At 44.8% G+C, this 19,587-nt stretch overlaps 1 protein-coding gene across 5 annotated transcripts in view; it reads right to left on the minus strand.

Moving 5' to 3' along the window:
* ITGA11 (integrin subunit alpha 11) overlaps window positions 1-19,587 on the minus strand; it is a 192,204-nt gene that overhangs the window by 31,283 nt on the left and 141,334 nt on the right. For all 5 annotated transcript variants that reach the window (XM_050967522.1, XM_050967520.1, XM_050967524.1 and 2 more), the window contains exons 17-21: window positions 18,486-18,628; window positions 15,321-15,431; window positions 13,326-13,411; window positions 7,977-8,184; window positions 112-210 (exon numbers count right to left, since the gene is read on the minus strand). In XM_050967522.1, the coding sequence (XP_050823479.1) occupies window positions 112-210; window positions 7,977-8,184; window positions 13,326-13,411; window positions 15,321-15,431; window positions 18,486-18,628 (647 nt within the window). The remainder of the gene's footprint in view (window positions 1-111; window positions 211-7,976; window positions 8,185-13,325; window positions 13,412-15,320; window positions 15,432-18,485; window positions 18,629-19,587) is intronic.

Here is a 19,587-nt window from a genome sequence, read left to right on the forward strand (position 1 = left end):
GGCACCTTTGCCCCCTGCCCCTTCTGCAGCCACAGAGGAGTGGCCGGAGCACCCCATCAGCAGGATATTTCATTTGGACTTGCCAGGTCGAATAACAGAAACTATCTTTACCTTTGCTTTGGCTCGGAAGAAGGGGTAGCTAACATTGCACACCTTCTTGTTGGGGCGCTTTTCTTCATTCATGCATTCAATACTGACATCTGTATCATCCTGAAATGGAATACAACAGGTTACCAGAAACACCAGAGATACCCACAGCACATTTCTCATAGCCAACACGCTCCTTGTGGCTGTGCTCACAGACTGAAAGACATCCGAACTGAAGCTTAAAAAACAGGGAAACTACAGTTGTGGAAGGCCAGACATTCTTCCCATGCAGTTCTGTTAAACTAGTATCAGATTCACAGAGTCAATTTCAAATTTCTTGGATTAAATCCTGCTGTGGGATTTTAGATACAGCGATGGAAGAAAAAGACCAAATAAAACTGATTATTCTTAGAGCAATAATCACTTTATTACGTGGTGACCACATGGTAGTGATAATCAACTTACTTAGAATGTACACTCTTTTGGGGTGTTCTGTTTGTACAGCCCCTGCCACAGGGAAGTCCTGCTCCATGACTGAGGCAGCTAGGTGCTATCTTAACACAAACAATAAATAACCATCCCTACAAGTCCTGGCAATTGCACCTGTATTCCCCCTCTGTGGTCACCTCTCTTGGGTGGAGACAAGAGTCCCACACAACCAGGGTTTTTCCAGACTGTGCAGCCCCTGACTATACTGTGGTATTCCCAGCAAAAGGCAGCCTGCCTAAGCAGGCCTGCTTCTCTTCTCTCTTCAGAGGCAGTAGACAGTGCAATGGCCCAGTTAGAAGTCATCACACAACTCTTTCTAAGCAAGCCCTTTTAGTCTTAAGGTAAAACCATTACAGAGAAAACACATTCAGAACAATACAAGAACCTACACGCGTGCTAAAAAGCTTCCCAGAGATCAACCCCTAACTCCAACCAGGGTTCTGGCTGGTGATTAATTCTTCAAAGCCCACCCAGGAGCTTTTCCTGTGGTCACCAGTTCAGAACAGCTTTCGCTTGGAACTAGCACCCCCAGGAATGACTGAGTCCCTCCTTTAGCCAGGTTGGGTCTTTGAAGAGACTGGGACTAGGTAATGAGCCAGACAATGGGTTTCTCTTCAAGGTGCAGCTTCCAAAGGATGGCCCTGTAGTGAGACATTTGCATTCCCCTCGTCCCAAGTATTTCCCAGGAACCTCGCTCAGCTAGAAGTTCAGCCTTATTTAGTCCATTGTTCTCAAGAGTCCTTGGAAGCACATGACACTTCCTGGTGTTTACCTACCTCCTGTCTCCTCCTTAAAAGATGCTACATACCAGCCCATGATACCACATAACATTTGCATTTTTAAAGCAACGACATCTTAAGACACTTTAACTTAGTTCAGTATGGTTTGTCCAGGAGATTGCAGGATATCTATCCCAATAATGAATCAGACAATGGAATAATAAGATAATGCGACAATAAAATAAACTTGCTATATTTAATGATACCATCAGCAAGGGAATGCACCTTCGAAAAAACGACCTACAGTAATGCTCCAGATAATACAGCTTGTAACATAATGCTCCAGTATAGGGAGGAAAGATGTCATTCTAGCTAAGTGTAACAGTGCGGGACTCACACCTGTGGTGCTTCCTGCTGGTCGTCCAGGGAATTAGCTCTTTTTCCAGCTCTGGAGCGCCCTCTGCAGGCTGGTGTCCCACTTGCCGCTGGCCCCCATGTCCCTCCCGGACCCTGGTGCCCTTTACACATGGATTCTGTGCAGTGCGGCAACCCTCACCCCCCAATCTGGGTTTCCCCACTCAGGGGAACCCCCAACCTCCTATCCCCACCTTGCCTCAGTGGCTACTGCCAGCCACCATCTAGCCCCCGTTCTCTGGGGCAGACTGCAGTCTGTAAAGGCCACTCATCACTGGCAAGGGGGGTTTGGACCTGTTGCCTTGGCCTGCCCCGGGCTGCCCCCTGCAACCTCTGTGCCTTTATGGGCCTTTAACAAGGCCTGCAGCCTGCGGAGTTTCCAGGCTTGAGCCACTTGCCTCAGCCGCAGCCTTCTGTTTTTAACCCCTCTGGGCAGGAGTAGGGTAACCACCCTGCTACACTAAGGCATTGGATTGGGATTCCGGAGCTCTGAGTCCAGTGTCTGATTCTGCCACAAACTCCCTGTGTGACCTGGAGCATTTCACTGTGCCTCAGTTCCCATTCCCTGTCTGTCAAGTGGCGCTGCTAACACACTCTCCCTGCCTCTGTCTATTTGGCCTAGGTGTTTCCTGGGGCAAAGACTGGCTTTTATTGTGTGTTTGTACAGAACCAAATACAATCCCGGAGTTAGGGTGACCAGATGTCCCAATTTTATAAGGACAGTCCCAATTTTGGGGTCTTTTTCTTATATAGGCTCCTGTTACCCCCGACCCCGTCACATTTGCTGTCTGGTCATCCTACCCAGAGGTCAGCTGGAAACTCAAGGAGCTACTTATTACTCTAGTCGATTTGTCTTTGTAATGAACAATAGCGAGGCACACATTAGTTGAGCTGAGCTTTGGTAACTGGCAACAATGTTTTGTCTAAACGCTGCTGCATGGCGCTTACTCTGTTACATCTCATAACATTTTTCCTTGGTTAATTTAGAGTAATCTATCAGAAAACACACAGCAAACCCTTACATTTTTCTGATTTTGTGGGCAACGTGTCCCGTAATTTTCCATTGGCACAGCTTTTAAACCACCAAATGGGAGCTATTTGATACCCGGAATGGTTATGAAGTCATGTAGTGGATGAATGAATTCTCAGCAAGATCAGCACATTTCCCAAGAAGCAGGATTTGGAGGTCTCAGGAATTCCTCTGAGCGCACATTGGACGGTTGGCACACAATGTCATCCATTCTTAGACGTTTACTACACTCTCAGCCAGAATGATGGATCAAAGCTCTCCACAGCCTAGACACAATGCTGAAATGTTAGCGAAGTGCTGAATGATCGCTTGGCCCAGATTTCTTAGAGGTGATAGTGGGGAAAGGCAGGGCTGCTAAGCTGTTTGAAACCCAGGGATAACAAGATACAGGCCTTTCCTGTAAGGAAAATCTGTCTAAAAGGGGAGTAAGAAAGGAGCCAAGGGTGGTGCTTGGGGAGCCTGGGGTTGAGTGCGAGAAGACCATTAGCTAGATGGAGGGTGATGAACTGGGAAATATCTAGGTTACCTGTCACGTATCCTGGGGCATGCCTGTGTGTGAGTGTTTATGGTAGTTCTGGAGTTGGATCAAAAGTACTTGTTAAAGAATCCAAGTAGGAAAGGTAAACCATGGCCGTGGTACAGAATGAGTCCCTCCGTCCTCCAGTCTGGGCCTTTGGAGGGACTGGGAAGCAGAGGGTAGCTAGCTGTTTGAAACACATACATGAAATGCAGCCCCAAAGGTGTAAATGAACTGCCTCCTTCACCCAAAGCAGAACCTTGGGATGAGATCTGGGGCTCAGTCCCGTCACCCTGTGCAGTTCCCTCTGCCGAGAGAGGGACCAAAGGGAGGAGAAGCCATTCCAGGACCAGGGGCCTAGAAAAGGCAGTGAAGAGCTGGCAGGCTGAGGCTGACCAAGGTGAGGGTGGCATTCCCAGCTTGGGGAGACGTACGTGCGCCAGCTCTGATCAGTGCAGCGTGTTGCAGCAGCGGTGCAAACGGTGGGAGAGGCTGGCCGCCCAGAGCACGTTCCTGGCTGAGACACTAGGCACATCCAGGGCAGTTTGCCCCTCCTGGTTCCCACCACTCGTGCTGCTGTGACTACATTTAGCGTGTTAGCTCGATCTCAGCTAATGCACGCATGTCGCCTCCATCTTGGAACTGCGCCCGCAGCTCGAAGGGCAGACAGACCCTGAGGCTATGTGTGCACTGAGACTGGGGCTGTCCTTTGCAGCCCATGTAGACATACTCATGCTAGCTTTAATCTAGCCAGCTCGCTAAAAACAGCAGGGAGGAGTGCAGGGTTGGACTGTGCCAAAGAGCTGGCTGTGGGGTTCCCTGGAGCTGGGGTTCTCAACAGTGCTACTAAAAACTGACAGGTCCACCTGCCAAAAGCGGCCTGAAGTTTGGGTGGGCACTTCTTTCTGTTGGGGGGAAGGGCGGGAGTTGACACCCATTTCTCTAGTCTTCCTGTCAGGATGCTGCGTTGAGCATTGTCACAACGCACCCTGACAACCATCAGGCCAACTCCTGCTCTTCCACGTGTCCACAGCCCTCACTGGCCTCAGTCAGTGGGACAAGCATGCACCAAGGGGGGCTAAGGCCCTGACTGCTCAAAGACCACATGTAGTAGGAAGATATAACAAATCAGTGGGAGGCGCTGGACCTGAGATGACAGGACATCCTGCTTAGGGCTCTCAGGGGAGCAGAAAGTGCCCCAGAAAACACAAGGCCCCCGTGGAGTTCACTTCTGAACCTAGGTCAGCAGCAGCTGCAGTGGCTAGAGACGCAACATGACATGATGGTTCTGTAAAAAAAGGCCAAGATCCTCCATTGACCACGAGGAGGCCTGAAGATGTGAGAGGAAAGGCTGCCTCTCTCTCAACACACACACATGCAGGCTGACAAAGTGGGTGATGTGGTTGCAGCCATATGAAATTTATAAATCAGAGGTCTTTTTTTTTTTTGGTCATTCCCAGACTCTGACTGTTTTGTTGACAAAGCTGGTTTTCAACAGAGCCCTGTATGTCCCAAATACTCGAAACATATGCACTACCTCCGATCTTCCAGTCAGCATAGAGCTTGCAAAGCAGTATTAGAATGGCATCGACAGGCTCAACTCTAAGTCATGGCTCTGTTTCCATTGTAAGCCCATATTTTCAGGGGAGCTATAACTCAGCAGTAAAAATTCTTCATTGACTGAAACTTGGCCACCAGCGTGTTCAGCTTGGGAGCATTTTTTTTTAAGCCATAGGAGTGCAAAAGCAAAGGCGGAAATAAGTTCCTCAGCATCTGAGTGTGTCTCAGGCACTTACAAATAAAAAAACGGTTTTGTATTCTAACAATGAAGGATTTAACATCCTTAGAAGCTTAAGAGCCAAAAGCATCCACAAACTTATTACAGACATAGAATCGCTAGGCTGGATCTGACACGGGGTCTGTTTTATCCCGCATCCTGTTTTTCCCAGTACCAGAGTCTTCAGGGAAAAGTGCAGGATTCCCTGTAATGCACAATCATGGAATAGAACAAAATATAGGAGCAGCTTCTTCCAGACCCCAGGCAGTTAGTAACTGGTTCAGCCCTGGAGCATGGAGGTTTATATCCCACATTGCATTTTCATCTTCTCTGATGAAATTGTGGAACTTCTTCTTATCAACATATATGGCCATTCCTTTTGCTGTTGTTCTCAGTCATAACTAGTGAAAATGGAAAAGTTTTGACTAAAATCTAACTAAGCTTTATTAGCGCTCAAAAATGATTTGATTCTGTGCTGAGTTTGAGATCATCTGGTTACATCCTCTAAGGCCCTTGGCAGCGCTCCTGTTTTTATTGTCATGTTAGATTCCAATCCCGAGATCAGCACAGAAATAAGATCTGCATCTATTTTTCCCGTGTATGTTTAGCCTTGATAAGTAAAGAGACACAGTGTTTTCCCTGTTACAATGCATACTTAACTAGCTACATCTCAGGAGTTATAGTGAGAACTGCATGAAAGAATACCAAATTCACTTTGCACCCGACTCTGAGGATGACATGTAGGCCATGATCTGGGATATGAGTGTAAAGACTGAACATCAGGAAGCATGGAGCACCACAGTGATGGAGCACCAGAGAGCTGCACTGCCAAGAAATTAAGAAGGAGAAAATGTGTTGCAGATGAATAATGCAATGCTCTTTGATTAATCCCATCTTTCTTAGCTACAGTGAAGCATCCCATTTGAATACTTCTTCACTCTTTCTCCTGACCTTTCTCCTCTTAGAAACTGAGGAAAAGAAGAAGAAAATCTGGGAGAGCGATTTAGAGGAAATGTGGTTAAGGCACAGAACTGGGAGTCAAGGACTCTGAATTCTATTCTTGGCTCAGCCACAGACAACAGGGGAACTTAGGCCAGTTAATTTACCCCCCTGAGTTTTTAGAACAGTTTTCAGTTTTGCAAGGAGAAATCAAGTACTAATAATATCATCTATCACTTTTCATCAGGCGATCCCCCAGTGCTTTGATGCCTGGGGTCCGGTGGGTTGAAGGGCAGTCCAGATCAGTGGTGGGAGTCCACACAAAGGTCTGATAGCCAGGAGATCTAATCCAAGGGGAAGGTATGGGGGGTTGGCTGGAGGGCTGAGGCAGCAAGTCAGGATGAGGTGGGGCGACAAGGCAGGGTCAGGTGAGTCCGTGTAGCTCGCAGCAGGCAATGGCTTGTTTTGCTCAGACATGGCCAGAAAGGAAGCAGGAAGTTTATATAGGGTCACCAGCCAATCAGGCTCAAGGCTATGTGGCCAGTCAGGAAGCAGGCCATGGAGCACTGGTAGCTGGCCCACTCATGTCTGAGAGTTCCTTTTAGTCTGACCTATTGGAAAGGTCTGATGACCAAGGCTGTTTGCTGAGAATCCAGTGGGCCTGGGTTTGAAGCGAGGGTCCTGACAGGTTAGTATCATTTTCCCATTTTACAGATGGGGAAAGTGAGGCACAGGAAGAGCCAGGAATAGAACCCAGGTCTCCTGACTCCCAGTCCAGTGCCCTATGCATTAGGCCATGCTGCCTAAATAGAGGCCAGCCTGAAGCCCATGTGTGTCATTGAGGGTACACGTGTGTTCCATGGAAAGCCTATTATGAAGTGTGATTAAAGTGCAGCATTGGGCTTGTGCTGAGCCTCTGCATATACTAGAATTTCACTCCTTGTGCTTATTTTCCTTGTCTACAAAATGCAGATAATTGGTTGAAGCAATAATTCAATTCTTTGCAATGAGTACCTAATATGAATTATAAAAATAACTAGATGAATGAGACATAATGGGGACAGACCGCCCTGGCTTCTGTAAGGGAAAATCATGCCTCTGATCTCCTAGAATCTCTGAGTGTGTCAAAAAGGTGGATAAAGGAGAAATAATTAATTTGATTTATTTGAATTTTCCAAAAAGCTTTTGACAAAGTCCATCATGAGAGGTTATTAAGCTGAGTCATCGTGGGTGAGAAGTAACATTCTGTGAAGGATTAGACAATGGCCAGGGGAAAGCAAATAGAAAGAAATGATACACTTCCACCGTGGCGGCAAAGGGGCAGGTGTCCCAGGGTTCTGCACAAGGACCAGGGTACTGTAATATATTCATTAATAATCTGGAAAAGCGGGTGAACAGCAAGATGGCAATATCTGCAGATGACATGGAATCTTTCTGGTTACTCAAGACTAGAGTAGCGTAGGCTCCAAAAAATGCTAAGGGGACATGGCAGAAGGGCAGATGAAATTCAGTGCTGACAAATGCAAAGGAATGCTCATTGGAGGGAACAATATGGGGCAGCTTTCCCCATAAATTGTATATTTTGGAGTTTCTTGCACCTTCCACTGAAGTTGGCCACTGTCAGGGATGAGATATTGGGTGAGATGGCCTTTGGGTCTGATCCAGTCTGGCAATCCTGACGTACCCCTCACTGGAGCAGAGGAGTTAGGCTAAATTAACCTTTGTACAGTGAGTGTGGAAGGGGCTATGGAAATGCAACAGAATAGCAACAGTGTTGAGCCTCTACACTGAATAACACATCTACTTTGGCAATATCTCCTCCTTATTATCTAATTACTCCTATTTTTGTGTCCCAGTTTCATTTCCACTAAAGTCAATGGCAAAACCCTCTTTAGCTTCACTGGTGCAGGACCAGGCCCACCCATGGCCATTTCTCTTTTTTACTGGCAGTGAATTGTTCCCAACACAAGTGCCAACTGGAGAAGACTCTAAAGGAGTTCTTACCTTCTGAATCAAGCTAGCAAACTGCAGATTTCTCGAGAAGGAAATGTTTAGGACAGTGCTGTATGCATTTTCGCCTTTGTTCTCCAGTGTAGCTTCTACAGCCACCCTCCTCCTCGTGCTCTCTATGATAAAAACGGAGGTATCAAAAGATAGTGTGTAGGCGGCGCAATCCGACGGTGACTTTCTCAGGACTCTTCTGCAATACTCCCTACAAGAAAAGCAGAGCATTAAAGCAGTGGCCAGGTTGGCATTGTTATTAGAGGACTTAAGCTGTAAAAGCTTTGGAGGACACATAGCACAAAAGATCTTATATAATCAGGAGCTCCTTATCTGCTGACATAGGAGGCAGTTTACATGGTTAGTATGCATCGACACACAGTAAGTTGAGCTCTGAGCTGCTCCAATTAGGTAAATGAAGATGTATCTTCATTACATTTAAACTGGTTAAATAAATGTATTGATCAGTTTGTACATGAGCATGCTGGAAATGCTGTCTTTGCGTACAGCTATTAGAATGAATGGAGACTCTCTGTACTATAGTTGTATGTGCTTAATGCATTACATACAAATAGTAGGGGCTAAGCTTTAAGATGCCTTTAAATCAGCCCCTCAAAATGTGTGCAAATGTTAACGTCAGCATAACTGTAGGCAAGCTTGCATTTGGCCATGAACGTTGATACCCAGCTACCAACCTGGACACGCAAATGCAAGTCTGTGCAACCAAAATAGGGGTTTTTGTACATACTGCTGCATGCAGAACCATTTTGCAGATGGAAGACATCAGAGGCTCTGTTTGAAAATCGGGCCCATCAGGCTTGCAAGCATATTTCATGTAGATGAACAATTTGTGCCTCACTCGTTTGGAGGATTAGTTAAATCTCCTTTACAGGGTGGTAGATTGCTACGCTCCAGGTGCCTTAGGGAGGAGAAGAATGAATTCCAAATCGGATAGTCCAGGATAGCGAGGACAGGGAACAGCCCCTGCTATTGGAGGGGAAATAGTTCGCTTGTTCCTATCACAGTGCCCCTTGTGGCAGAGCAAGGGATAGCAATGGTGGGCTTTCAAGGGGGATCTTCTCCAGACCTCCTTGGCCTCACAGTGTCTTCTGTTGAGGACCATTGGTGAGAAGACATACTGTATAGGAAATGCACTTGCACACTAACAAAATAGGAACATGACTGAGTTTCTATTCTTTCTTCTAAGCTTAGTGGGTTTTTTATCTTGCCAGAGCTGAGCTGAATGTCAGTAAATAATGCATCCCAGCTTTGTTTATTAGTCTCTCTTTGAACTGGGCAGTGCCCTTCCATTTCATAAATCCTTTATAACTGCCTGAAGTGCTGCCATAAATCCATTCTCTCTCCTTATCACCAAGGTAAGAAGAAAAAGAAATACTCATTTGTGGCTGGGAATGCTAGTGCAAGTAAATCTTTGCCCAGTGTGCCTGTCATACCACAGGCTACTCAGGAAGGAAAGGAGTCACGTGGTTCTAAATAGAATAGTTGTGAACTCTCTTTTGCTGTGGCTGTTGTATAACACTGTCTAACTGCCCTGGTGTGACACACTGGGGTGCAATCCACAGCAGTGAGGGTTCTGTGTCACCCCTGCCCTGCAACCTTTGGACCCCTACAATGTCTTGCTGCAATAACTCCCATCTGGGATGCTTACAAACAGCCTTCCAGCATGCAAGCTACTCCCTGAGTGTCTGTGTGTAACTACAGCCTGCCAGCCACATGCGGGTTACACTCTGGCTTTTACCAGCCTGGGTTACTTCTGCAGGGTGCCCCCAACACACTCCCAGTCCTGGATTCCCTCCCCTTAAATGTATGTCTTGTACTGCCCAGCCCTCTTCTGGACAGTCCAAATATATTAAGTCCACTATTCTTTTAAGGGAATAATATACACCAGCTCATTGCCGTAAATAGAGTTACTCAGACACTTTAACTTAAACAGACTGGATTAGACAAAACAATAAAGCAAGTTTATTAACTATAAAGAAAGAGTTTTTAAGTGAGTACAAGCAATGAGGCATTAGAGTCAGAAATGGTTACAAGAAAAATAAAGATAAAACACTTTCTAGTGCCTACCGTAACAAACTATATTAAAACAAAGTTTCTCGCCACATGCTTTCAACAGCATTACTGACCAAACTCTTCAAGTCTAATGGCTGTTTCTTTTTCCTCCTCAGGTATAAAGACTGAGGAGGGCAAGGACAAGTGAAAAGGGTTTCTTGGAGTGTTTGCCACTCCTTCTTATAGTTTCCTTTCCCCTTTTCAAAAACATTTCCAGCTGAGAACCAGGAGACAAAAAGTCTGTGTAGGACCCTGCTGGGTGTTTTCACCTATGTATGCTCACATGCCGGTTTCCTTTTGTTTCCTCCCTTCCCCCTTTCTGCTTAATGACTTTTTTATGGCTTAAATGCAAATTAAGGCAAGCACATTCTCTTTTGTTCAAGACAGACCCGTTTGACCAGTTGGGTGCTATGTGAGTTTTGAATGTGCACTTCTAACATCATATAGGGGGAAGTGTGTGACTTCACACATAGTGCTGCTGTACACATTTCCCCAGGATATTACTGATTAGCAAGTTATGAGTTTTCAAATGATTCTGCACACAGCATACTTTGTACAGATGATTACAATTGTGTGTAGGGTGTGAATACAGGGGTGCATTCCATCACACTTGGGCATGATTATTGTCTCCTAAATAAAATATTACATGAAAAGTAAGAGAAAAAAGGGCAAGATGATGTATAACGTCAGTTTTGCTGTCTGAAATCTCTGCCCTGGCATAAGAGCATGATAGCAATGGAGTTATGCCAGGGGAGAATTTGGACTGCAGCAGACCTGGCAGACTTTTTGATGGATGTGTCAATTTTTTTTATATTAAAAAAAAAAGGAAAGGAAAAATTTAACAGAAGGGACCAATGTGTTACCTATAATGGTGAAGCAACCATAGCATCATTGCAGCAACAAATAGGTTTATTCCACACGGAAACTTAACAGTGGTTTGCTCAGCTGATCCCTATATGTCTTTCTCTTTTAGGGCCAGATCTAACATCCATCAAAGCCAATATGGGAAAACTCCCACTGACTTCATTGGAAGTTGGATTGGAAACTTGATGTGCAACAGCAAACCATAGAAAATTGCACTGAGCCCTGCTCATTTGCTAGCCATTGCAGGAGTGGTAGACTGTATTCATAAATATCTGCAAATGTACAATTTAAGATGAAACATTAAGGCCCCTATTCAGCAGATTTAAAGTATCTGAATAGCTCCACTGAAGTCAAGGGGATGACTTATATGTGTAACGTTAGGGCATGTGCTTAAATATCTTGCTAAACTAGGGGCTGAAAAAGGATAAATGGGCAAGGATCACAAAATTAGGATTGAGGTCTTGATTCAAGAGTGCTGGGATTCAGGGTTTTTATTCATTCAGGGGAAGGCGGGTTTGACGTCGTTATATTGGTTAACTTGAGGGGAAATATCCTGTACTGATTTACACCCTGCGTAATCAGTACAGAATTTGGTCTGAGGTGTTTAACAATCCATGAGTGTGATGAGCAGATCTGGCAAGCACATCCCTAGAAAGTCAGTGCACGTTTAATATTGCGCTGCATATTTCCCAAAGGCTACATCTATACTACCCACTAGATCGTCGGGCAGCGATCGATCTAGCGGGGATCAATTTATCACGTGTAGTGTAGACGCAATAAAATCGATCCCCAATCACTCTCCCATCGACTGCTGAACTGCAGCAATGCGAGAGGTGGAAGCAAAATTGACGGGGGAGTGGCGCCCATCGATCACGCTCCACGAGGACGTGAAGTAAGTAATTTTAATTTGATCTAAGATATGTCGACTTCAGCTATGCTATTCTTGTATCTGAAGTTGCGTATCTTAGATTGATCTCCACCCCAATTGTAGACCAGGGCTAAGTCATGTAGCGATGGCTTTTCATGACCACATTACAAGTGGCACCGACAGCTCTGTTGCATATCTGATGAATTGCAGCAAATACAAATTAACGGAAGAAAAGACATTTTTTGTTGCAGTTATTCTGGAAGATGTGTTGAGACACAATGGGCCTGGTTTTGATTTTATTGTGGCCACATCACAACCTCGTGTGGCTGATTGACTAGTGGATCGGAGTGCCTGAAGGGACTGTTTGCAATCCCTTGATCTGGCTTATGGTGCCTCAGGCGTTTATATTTGTTGCTGGGTTGGCGAAAACGAAAAATAAAATTCACAGCCAGTTTGGGTTTCCAACCTTATTTATGGCAGTCTGCGCTGAATATGGTCCTCACACGCTCCTAAGTCCTCCCAGACAGCGTGACAAGAACCAACATTTTGGCAGAGATATTTAACCTCGTGCTTCAGGGCTTTACCCATCGCTGCCTATCAGGCACCAGGATGAGACCTAAGATGTGATTATTCCACATCTGTTACTGCACGGGCCGCACACCTTCCTCTGAAGAGTCTGGCACAGGCCACTGTCAGAGACTTGATACTGGACTAGATGGCCCATGGGTCTGCTCTGTCAGGGCAATTGCGTTGTTCTATGGAACACAGAGTGTAAATCAGTGGGGCAAGGATGGGGTCAGACAGGAATCATGCGGGCCACTGAAGCATAGGCCAGGACACTTTCACGCACCATCCAGCTGCTCTGTGAAGAAATTCCTGCATTTTATGGCCTACTGCATTTTACTTTGAGAGCCAGGCAGACTTGCTGGGTTTGTTAGCTCGTTATGCCAATGCTGGCAGCCAGATGCCAGGCTCTTTGGGCAACAAGCTAGTCTACATTTGGACACGGGCAAGCCCTTGGCAATGTGGTTAGAGGACATGATGGGAGTCCAAACAAGGGCATCGCTCTCAGAATAGAAACTGAAACATGTAATGAAAATGCCTCTGAAATCCATTGCAAAGGGCAAACGAGAAACAACACGTTATATTCAATAAGCCCCTAGGAAACAATGAAAACTGCAAACACAATCCCCTTCAAAACAAAACAAACACCCCCTCCCTCCAAAAAAACCCCAAACAAAACAGAAGATAATCAGGTCTGCATGATTCATCTCCTCCTGCACGTATGCTCTTAATGATGATGAATCTCAGCATTTGTTAATACGGTGTATGTGTACAGCATGTGTATGGGACATGGATCATAGATGGTTAATGTCAGGGCAAAAGCAAAGACAAAAAGAGAGAGAGAGAGAGAGAGAGAGAAAATTCAGGACAAAATCCTCTGCAATAAGAAGAGCTAAACCTGTGATCTGATTTCAGTAATCCTCTGCATTTTGTGACATGATTTCCTGGTTAGCAGGACAATTTAGTTTGGATTATCTACTCACGTGGCAGTTGGAATATCATTTTTAGCATCAAGGACCAGATCAGGGACACAGTGTTCATCCTCATTGCATCCATTCCAGAAAGGTACCTTAAGGGGGAATGACCAGAAAAATCCAAATGGCATTTTGATGTGCACAGCACCTGCTGAGAGGGATTTTCATGTACTGTGCACCCACAATTGCAATTTTCAGTCAATCAAAACCACAAACTAAATGATTTAAAACAACAAAAAAAATCATATGGCAAATAAACAATGCAAGAGAGATTCTTGATCATCTGCCCATTTGACAGGTAAAGATGCAAAAGCATTGAGTTCAGGGATAAGTTAGCTGACCACCAAGTTTATCATTCAGATTGCTTTGTTTTTGCTTTTTAAATTCCATTCTAGAGCACAAATATTTCAAACATCAGTTCAAATCATACATCCAACTTTCAAAGATTTCCTACTTTATGCCTAATCACTCCTGGGATATATGCTCCAGTATTAGCTATCTTCTCTCTTTGTCTCTGTCTCCTTTGTTTACATTAATTAAGCTATTGCTACTATGATTTTTAAACTCAACGGGGCAGAGTCAGATGTGCAGTTGGTGGAAATCAGTGTGGTTCCATCATTGACTTCAGCTGGACTATGCTAATTTACATCAGGTGAGGATCTAGCCCAAAACATTTAGAGATTATAATAATAGTGTAACATTAATGCTGTGAGGGACCATAAAAAGCTTTACAAACTATACACAAAGGGCCACTTTCTCTTCCACAGAAGCAGCCTTCATGGTATAACGTGTAGATAGTTTAGCAGCGTGCAGTGATTTTACACAACAGTTTAGGACAGGAAGTGAAGAATACTGTACCCAGCTGGAATTACAGGAGGATCTGGGATAGGCAGAGTGTAGTCACTCCGGTTAGAATCTGGGGTTAGCACCCCACTTCTTGCAAACACAGCCACGGGTTCCTCAGTGAAATGGAAGGCACGTGCAAGGGAACCCCCCTGACCCATAAGTCTTTGCTACCTGCCAAAGAGCTAGAATTAGATCTCCATAGGGCAATATGTGAACATAAGAGCCCTAGGACTGCTCTAATCAGATTGGCTCTGCAAGAGGGGAGCATACATTATTGCACTCATTTGAGCTGATTTCTTCTTCTCTGCAGGGCTGCCTGGCTCCAGGGGGTGCTTTTAATTTATGCCACTTCCGCGCCAGTCCCTTGGGAAGCTGGAGAATAGGGACAGCAGAGACTGTTCCTATGACACCTCCTTTATGGCTGTGCCCGCTCCTCCCCATATGCCAGGTGCTGGTTTCTGGCACGGGAGGTGATGGTGCTGTTCCTGTTGGCTTTGCACTAATCCCCCCTGCACCAGGGGAATTTCCCAGTGACAGTCGCTGGGCGCTTAGCCTTGTTTTGCACAATGTAGGCACAAGTGGCACAAGGTGAATTTTCTGGACCACAGAATCCAGCCCCTTATGGTTATCCACTAACATTTTTGCTTCTCCTGTCAAAGCCAGGGGACAAGGTTTTAATACCACTGGCTGTGATGTGCCTGAGGGTAAGGCTTTAAGTGATACCAATAACATGGATTCTCATATGTGTCCTGGGTCACGGAGAAATAAATGCCAAATATGCATTGTGCAGGTAGGATTTCACTGAGATTTACTGGCGCAGACATGCTCCAGCAGCTGAGAGTCAGGAGACCTGGCTGACCGTGTGAATGTCTACACTTCAAGTTGGGGGTGTGATTTGTAGCGGCAGAAGATGTCCCCGGGCCAGCTCAAAGTATAGATAAACCCTGTGTGACCATGGGCTACTCACGCAGCCTCTCCGTGCCTCAGTTTCCTCTTCTATAAAATGGTGACTAAACCGTAGCCACCTCCACAAACAGCTTTGAGATCCTTGGGTGGAAGGTGCTATAGATAATTAGTGCAGACTATTGCTCAGACTGATTCTGCAGTGGGCTATCCCATGCAGAGTACTTTCCTCCCAGTGCAATGACCATTACGTACAGAGACTTTAAATGCAGTTGGCCAGCCATCATCCATCATGGGACCATAGTCGGGATTCTCCAGCCCATATTCGACTGAAAATGTCACAGGCTTCACATAGTCTGCTGTGTCCTAGAGGCAGAGAAAATAAGAACATAAGAATGGCCATACTGGATCAGACCAATGGTCCATTTAGCCCAGTATCCAGTCTTTGATAGTGGCCAATGCCAGATGCTTCAGAGGGAAGGAACAGAACAGGGTAATTTTGAGTGATCCATCCCTTGTCATTCAGTTCCAGCGTCTGGCAGTCAGAGGTTTAAGGATACCTTGAGTATGCAGTTGTGTCCCTGACCATCTTGGCTAATTTTCTGAAGCATCACGACATCCCCTGGCAATGAGTTCCACAGGTTGACTGTGTGTTGTGTGAAGATATATTTCCTTTTGTTTGTTGTAAACTTGCTGCCTATTAATTTCATTGGGTGACCCTGGGTTCTTGTATTATGCAAAGGGGTATATAACTTTCCTATTCACTTTCTCCACACCATTCATGATTTTATAGGCCTCAATCGTATTCCTCTTATTCATCTCTTTTCTAAAATGAACAGTCCTGGTCTTTTAAATCTCTCCTCATATGGAAGTTGTTCTATACCCCTAATCATTTTTTTGTCCTTGTCTGCACCATTTCCAATTCTATTAGATCTTTTTGAGATGGGGCAACCAGAACTGCATGCAGTATTCAAGGTGTGGGTTATATCATGGCTCTATATAGTGACATTATGATATTTTCTGTTTTACTATTTATCCCTTTCCTAATAGTTCCTAACATTCTGTTAGCTTTTTTGCATCTGACAAAGTGGGTATTCATCCATGAAAGCTCAGGCTCCAATACGTCTGTTAGTCTATACAGTGCCACAGGACTCTGTGCTGGTTTTACAGATCCAGACTAACACGGCTACCCTTCTGATACTTAGCTTTTTTGATTGCCACTGCATGTTGAGCTGATGATTTCAGGGAACTACTCACGATGACTTCAAGGTCTCTTTCTTGAGTGGTAACAGCTACTTTAGACCCCATCATTTTGTATGTATAGTTGGGATTATTTTTTCCAATGTGCATCACTTTGCATTTATTAACACTGAAGTATTTAACAAAATATTTGCAATTAGTTTTTGTGTTCTTAGCTAGTTGGTCTTTAAATTCTTTTGGGGCCTGTTTTATTAAACATTTACATTTGACTTGCCAGGGTTTGTGCTCCTTTCTATTTTCCTCACTAGGATTTGTCTTCCAATTTTAAAAAGACGTCTTTTTGTCTCTAACTGACTCTTTTACTCTGCTTTTTACCATGGTGGCACTTTTTCAGCCTCTTTACTATTTTTTTATTTGGAGTATACATTTAATTTGAGCCAGTTTGATGGTGTTTTTAAATGGTCCCCATGCAGTTTGAAGGCATTTCATCCTTGTGACTGTTCCTGTTAATTTCCAATTAGTTAGCTTCCTCATTTTTGTGTAGTTCCCCTTTTTGAAGTTAAATGCTACTGTGCTGGGTTTCTTTGGCATTTTTCCCCCATAAGGATGTTAAATGTAGTTACATTATAGTCATTATTACTAAGTGATTCAGCTATATTCTCTTAGACCAGATCCTGTGTTCCATTTAGGACTAAATCTAGAATCGCCTCTTCCCTTGTGGGTTCCAGGACAAGTTGCTCCAAGAAGCAGTCATTTCATGTGTCTGGTAATTTTATCTCTGCATCCCTTCCTGAGGTGACATATAGCCAGTCAATATGAAGACAGTTGAAATCCCCCATTGTTATTAGGTTTTCTGCTTTTGTAGCCTCTCTAATACATTATTAAAATGGATAAATGTTTTCCGCAGGAATAGTTGGGTGCAATGAAAACACAAACCGAAACATGGTGGAACAATTTTTACAAAGTTAATGTATCACAATTTAAACACACTTTGCATTTGCCTTCTTTCATCTTACAACTAAAGGACATTACATAGGTGAGACAACAAACATAGCCTCTTACCGCTCTGAGATTGCATGCGTGCCTCTTGACCTATACAAATAAAATGTGAGGAGGGTGTGTATGTGTGTAGAAGTGCAAGGGGTACTTAGGAGTGCAGAATATCTGCTTTGAAACAGTCGATCATCATAAAGAGTGATTGTTTATACCACGCCAGATTTCCTAAACTGTAACAATTGCGTATAGAGAGACATAATGGCTGCCCTTGACTGAGTCTTAATGAACCAGAAAGAAAGGTGCAGATGTTTAATATGCGTGTGTGGGAGAATGGGGGGTGTCTTTTGAACATCTGGCTCTAGAAAATAATGCCAGAGAGAAACTTATGACCAGAAATGAATGCAAATCAAAACTCGGATTCAAACTCCAGAAGCAAACTTTCCCAAATTTCACAGAAGTTTGAGTCTGGGGATTTGGCCTGGCTAGCTGTGAAGTTCAGCTCCAGATCAGGATCCAAATTTCCTCCAAATCTGCAGGTGTTTGGATCCAGGCTTCTGTTCAGATCTATCTCCACTTGTGAGTAATTTCCCATCATTTAGGTTGGTCAATTTGATCATATTTCTTTCTTGGTTGGGCTCTGCTATGCAGAAGCTTTAACTGGCTTCTAACCCAAAAGCAAGAGGAGTCTACTAGTAGGAGAAATGCACAAAGTCTGGGAAGGAAAATGAAAACATTTGGTCCTGAATCAAAGTCACTGCGTGTGTTTGTACTGAGTTCAGAACCATTTGGACTGGTCCTCAAACATGAGCGACGCAGCCAGGTATGAATTCCATAGATTACAGCACTGAAATGATAAAAGGCTTTTAGAAAAAAATAACTGGAGGCTGGGAGGAGTTCAGGTCCCTTGCTGGCTCACACAGTGGACTGAGCAGCTATAAAACTTCAGCAGCTCACTCGGAGCGGATTTCATCCTTAACCACATCAAACCCAGCAATAATAAATCTGGACTTGGAGATAAAGCTTAGCCCAGTTTCCAGCCACAAGAAGTACTCAAGGCACTTCCGCTTGGCTTACATGCTTGCTTCCTGATGTGTTTCTGTTTTGCATGAAGATCTTTGCCAAGCAGAACTCTTTTACCTGGCCTGATCTAAATCCCACTCCATCTCTCCACTGACTACAAAAGGAGTCGAAGGGGTCTCCAAGTTTGGTGCCATGTATACTTACCAAGACGTGAAAATTGAGCTTGTCGCAGTGTTCTTGTCCTGCAGACAATGTGACCAGCCTATGAGTGTGCCGGTCGCTGTTTTCATCTAAATGAGCCCGTGGCGTGTACCGTCGCTCGTCAATGGTTGCATTGTATTTTAATCCTGAAAAGGGAAAATGTTTTATTCTGATTTCTTTCTACTGTTACATTTTTATGTGGCAAAGCCTCCGCTCTGCTTCATCCTTTCCTAGAGCACAAATCAACATTCTCCTTCCACAATAAAATTAACATCTATGAATTGTCAATGTGTGGACTCAAAATGTCATCAGCAGAGCTTATCAAAGCTCCATTTTTAAAAACAAGATGCTAATTCAGAGATCTGAAGGCAACTTTTGGTTGTTGCCACTTTGCCCCTTTAAGAAGCTGGCCAAACTGCAGGTCATGTAAGACAGGGGTTCTCAACATATTTCTTTCTGAGGCTCCCCGAACATGCTGTAAAAACTCCATGGCCCACCTGTGCCACAACAACTGGTTTTCTGCATATAAAACCAAGGGCTGACGTCAAGGGGTCAAGCAAGGCCATTGCCTGGGGCCCCATGCCACAGGGACTATGCCGAAGCTACATTGCCCGGGCTTCGGCTTCAGCCCTGGGTGGTGGGGCTCAGAGCCCTGGGCTTCAGCCCCATGCAGTGGGGCTTTGGCTTTCTATCCTGGGCCCCAGCGAGTCTAATGCTGGCCCTGCTTGAAGGACGCCCTGAATCCTGCTCACAGCCCCGCAGGGGGCCCCGGACCTCTGGTTGAGAACCTGTGTTGTAAGGTATAAACAGACAGCCCTCACGTTGTACTGTGTCAGCACATATGAAACCCTGTCCATTGTGTAAGCCACCTGGTGCTCAGAATTATTTGTTTATGTATGTTTCTGCCTTATGCTGTAGCATTGTAGCATGCACCCTCTACAAGCCTTGGAGCTCAGCTCCTATACAACCGAATCACCACAATGTCTTTACAATTAACACCTTGATGGGGCGGAAGGAAACTCCACTGAAAGCACAAAGGCAACTCCATCACCCATGCCAAACTAGCCAAAGATCAGAGGATAAAGATAAGATTGACACCTAGGTG

Source organism: Gopherus flavomarginatus, chromosome 9, assembly GCF_025201925.1.
Source record: "Gopherus flavomarginatus isolate rGopFla2 chromosome 9, rGopFla2.mat.asm, whole genome shotgun sequence".
Lineage (NCBI taxonomy): Eukaryota > Metazoa > Chordata > Testudines > Testudinidae > Gopherus > Gopherus flavomarginatus.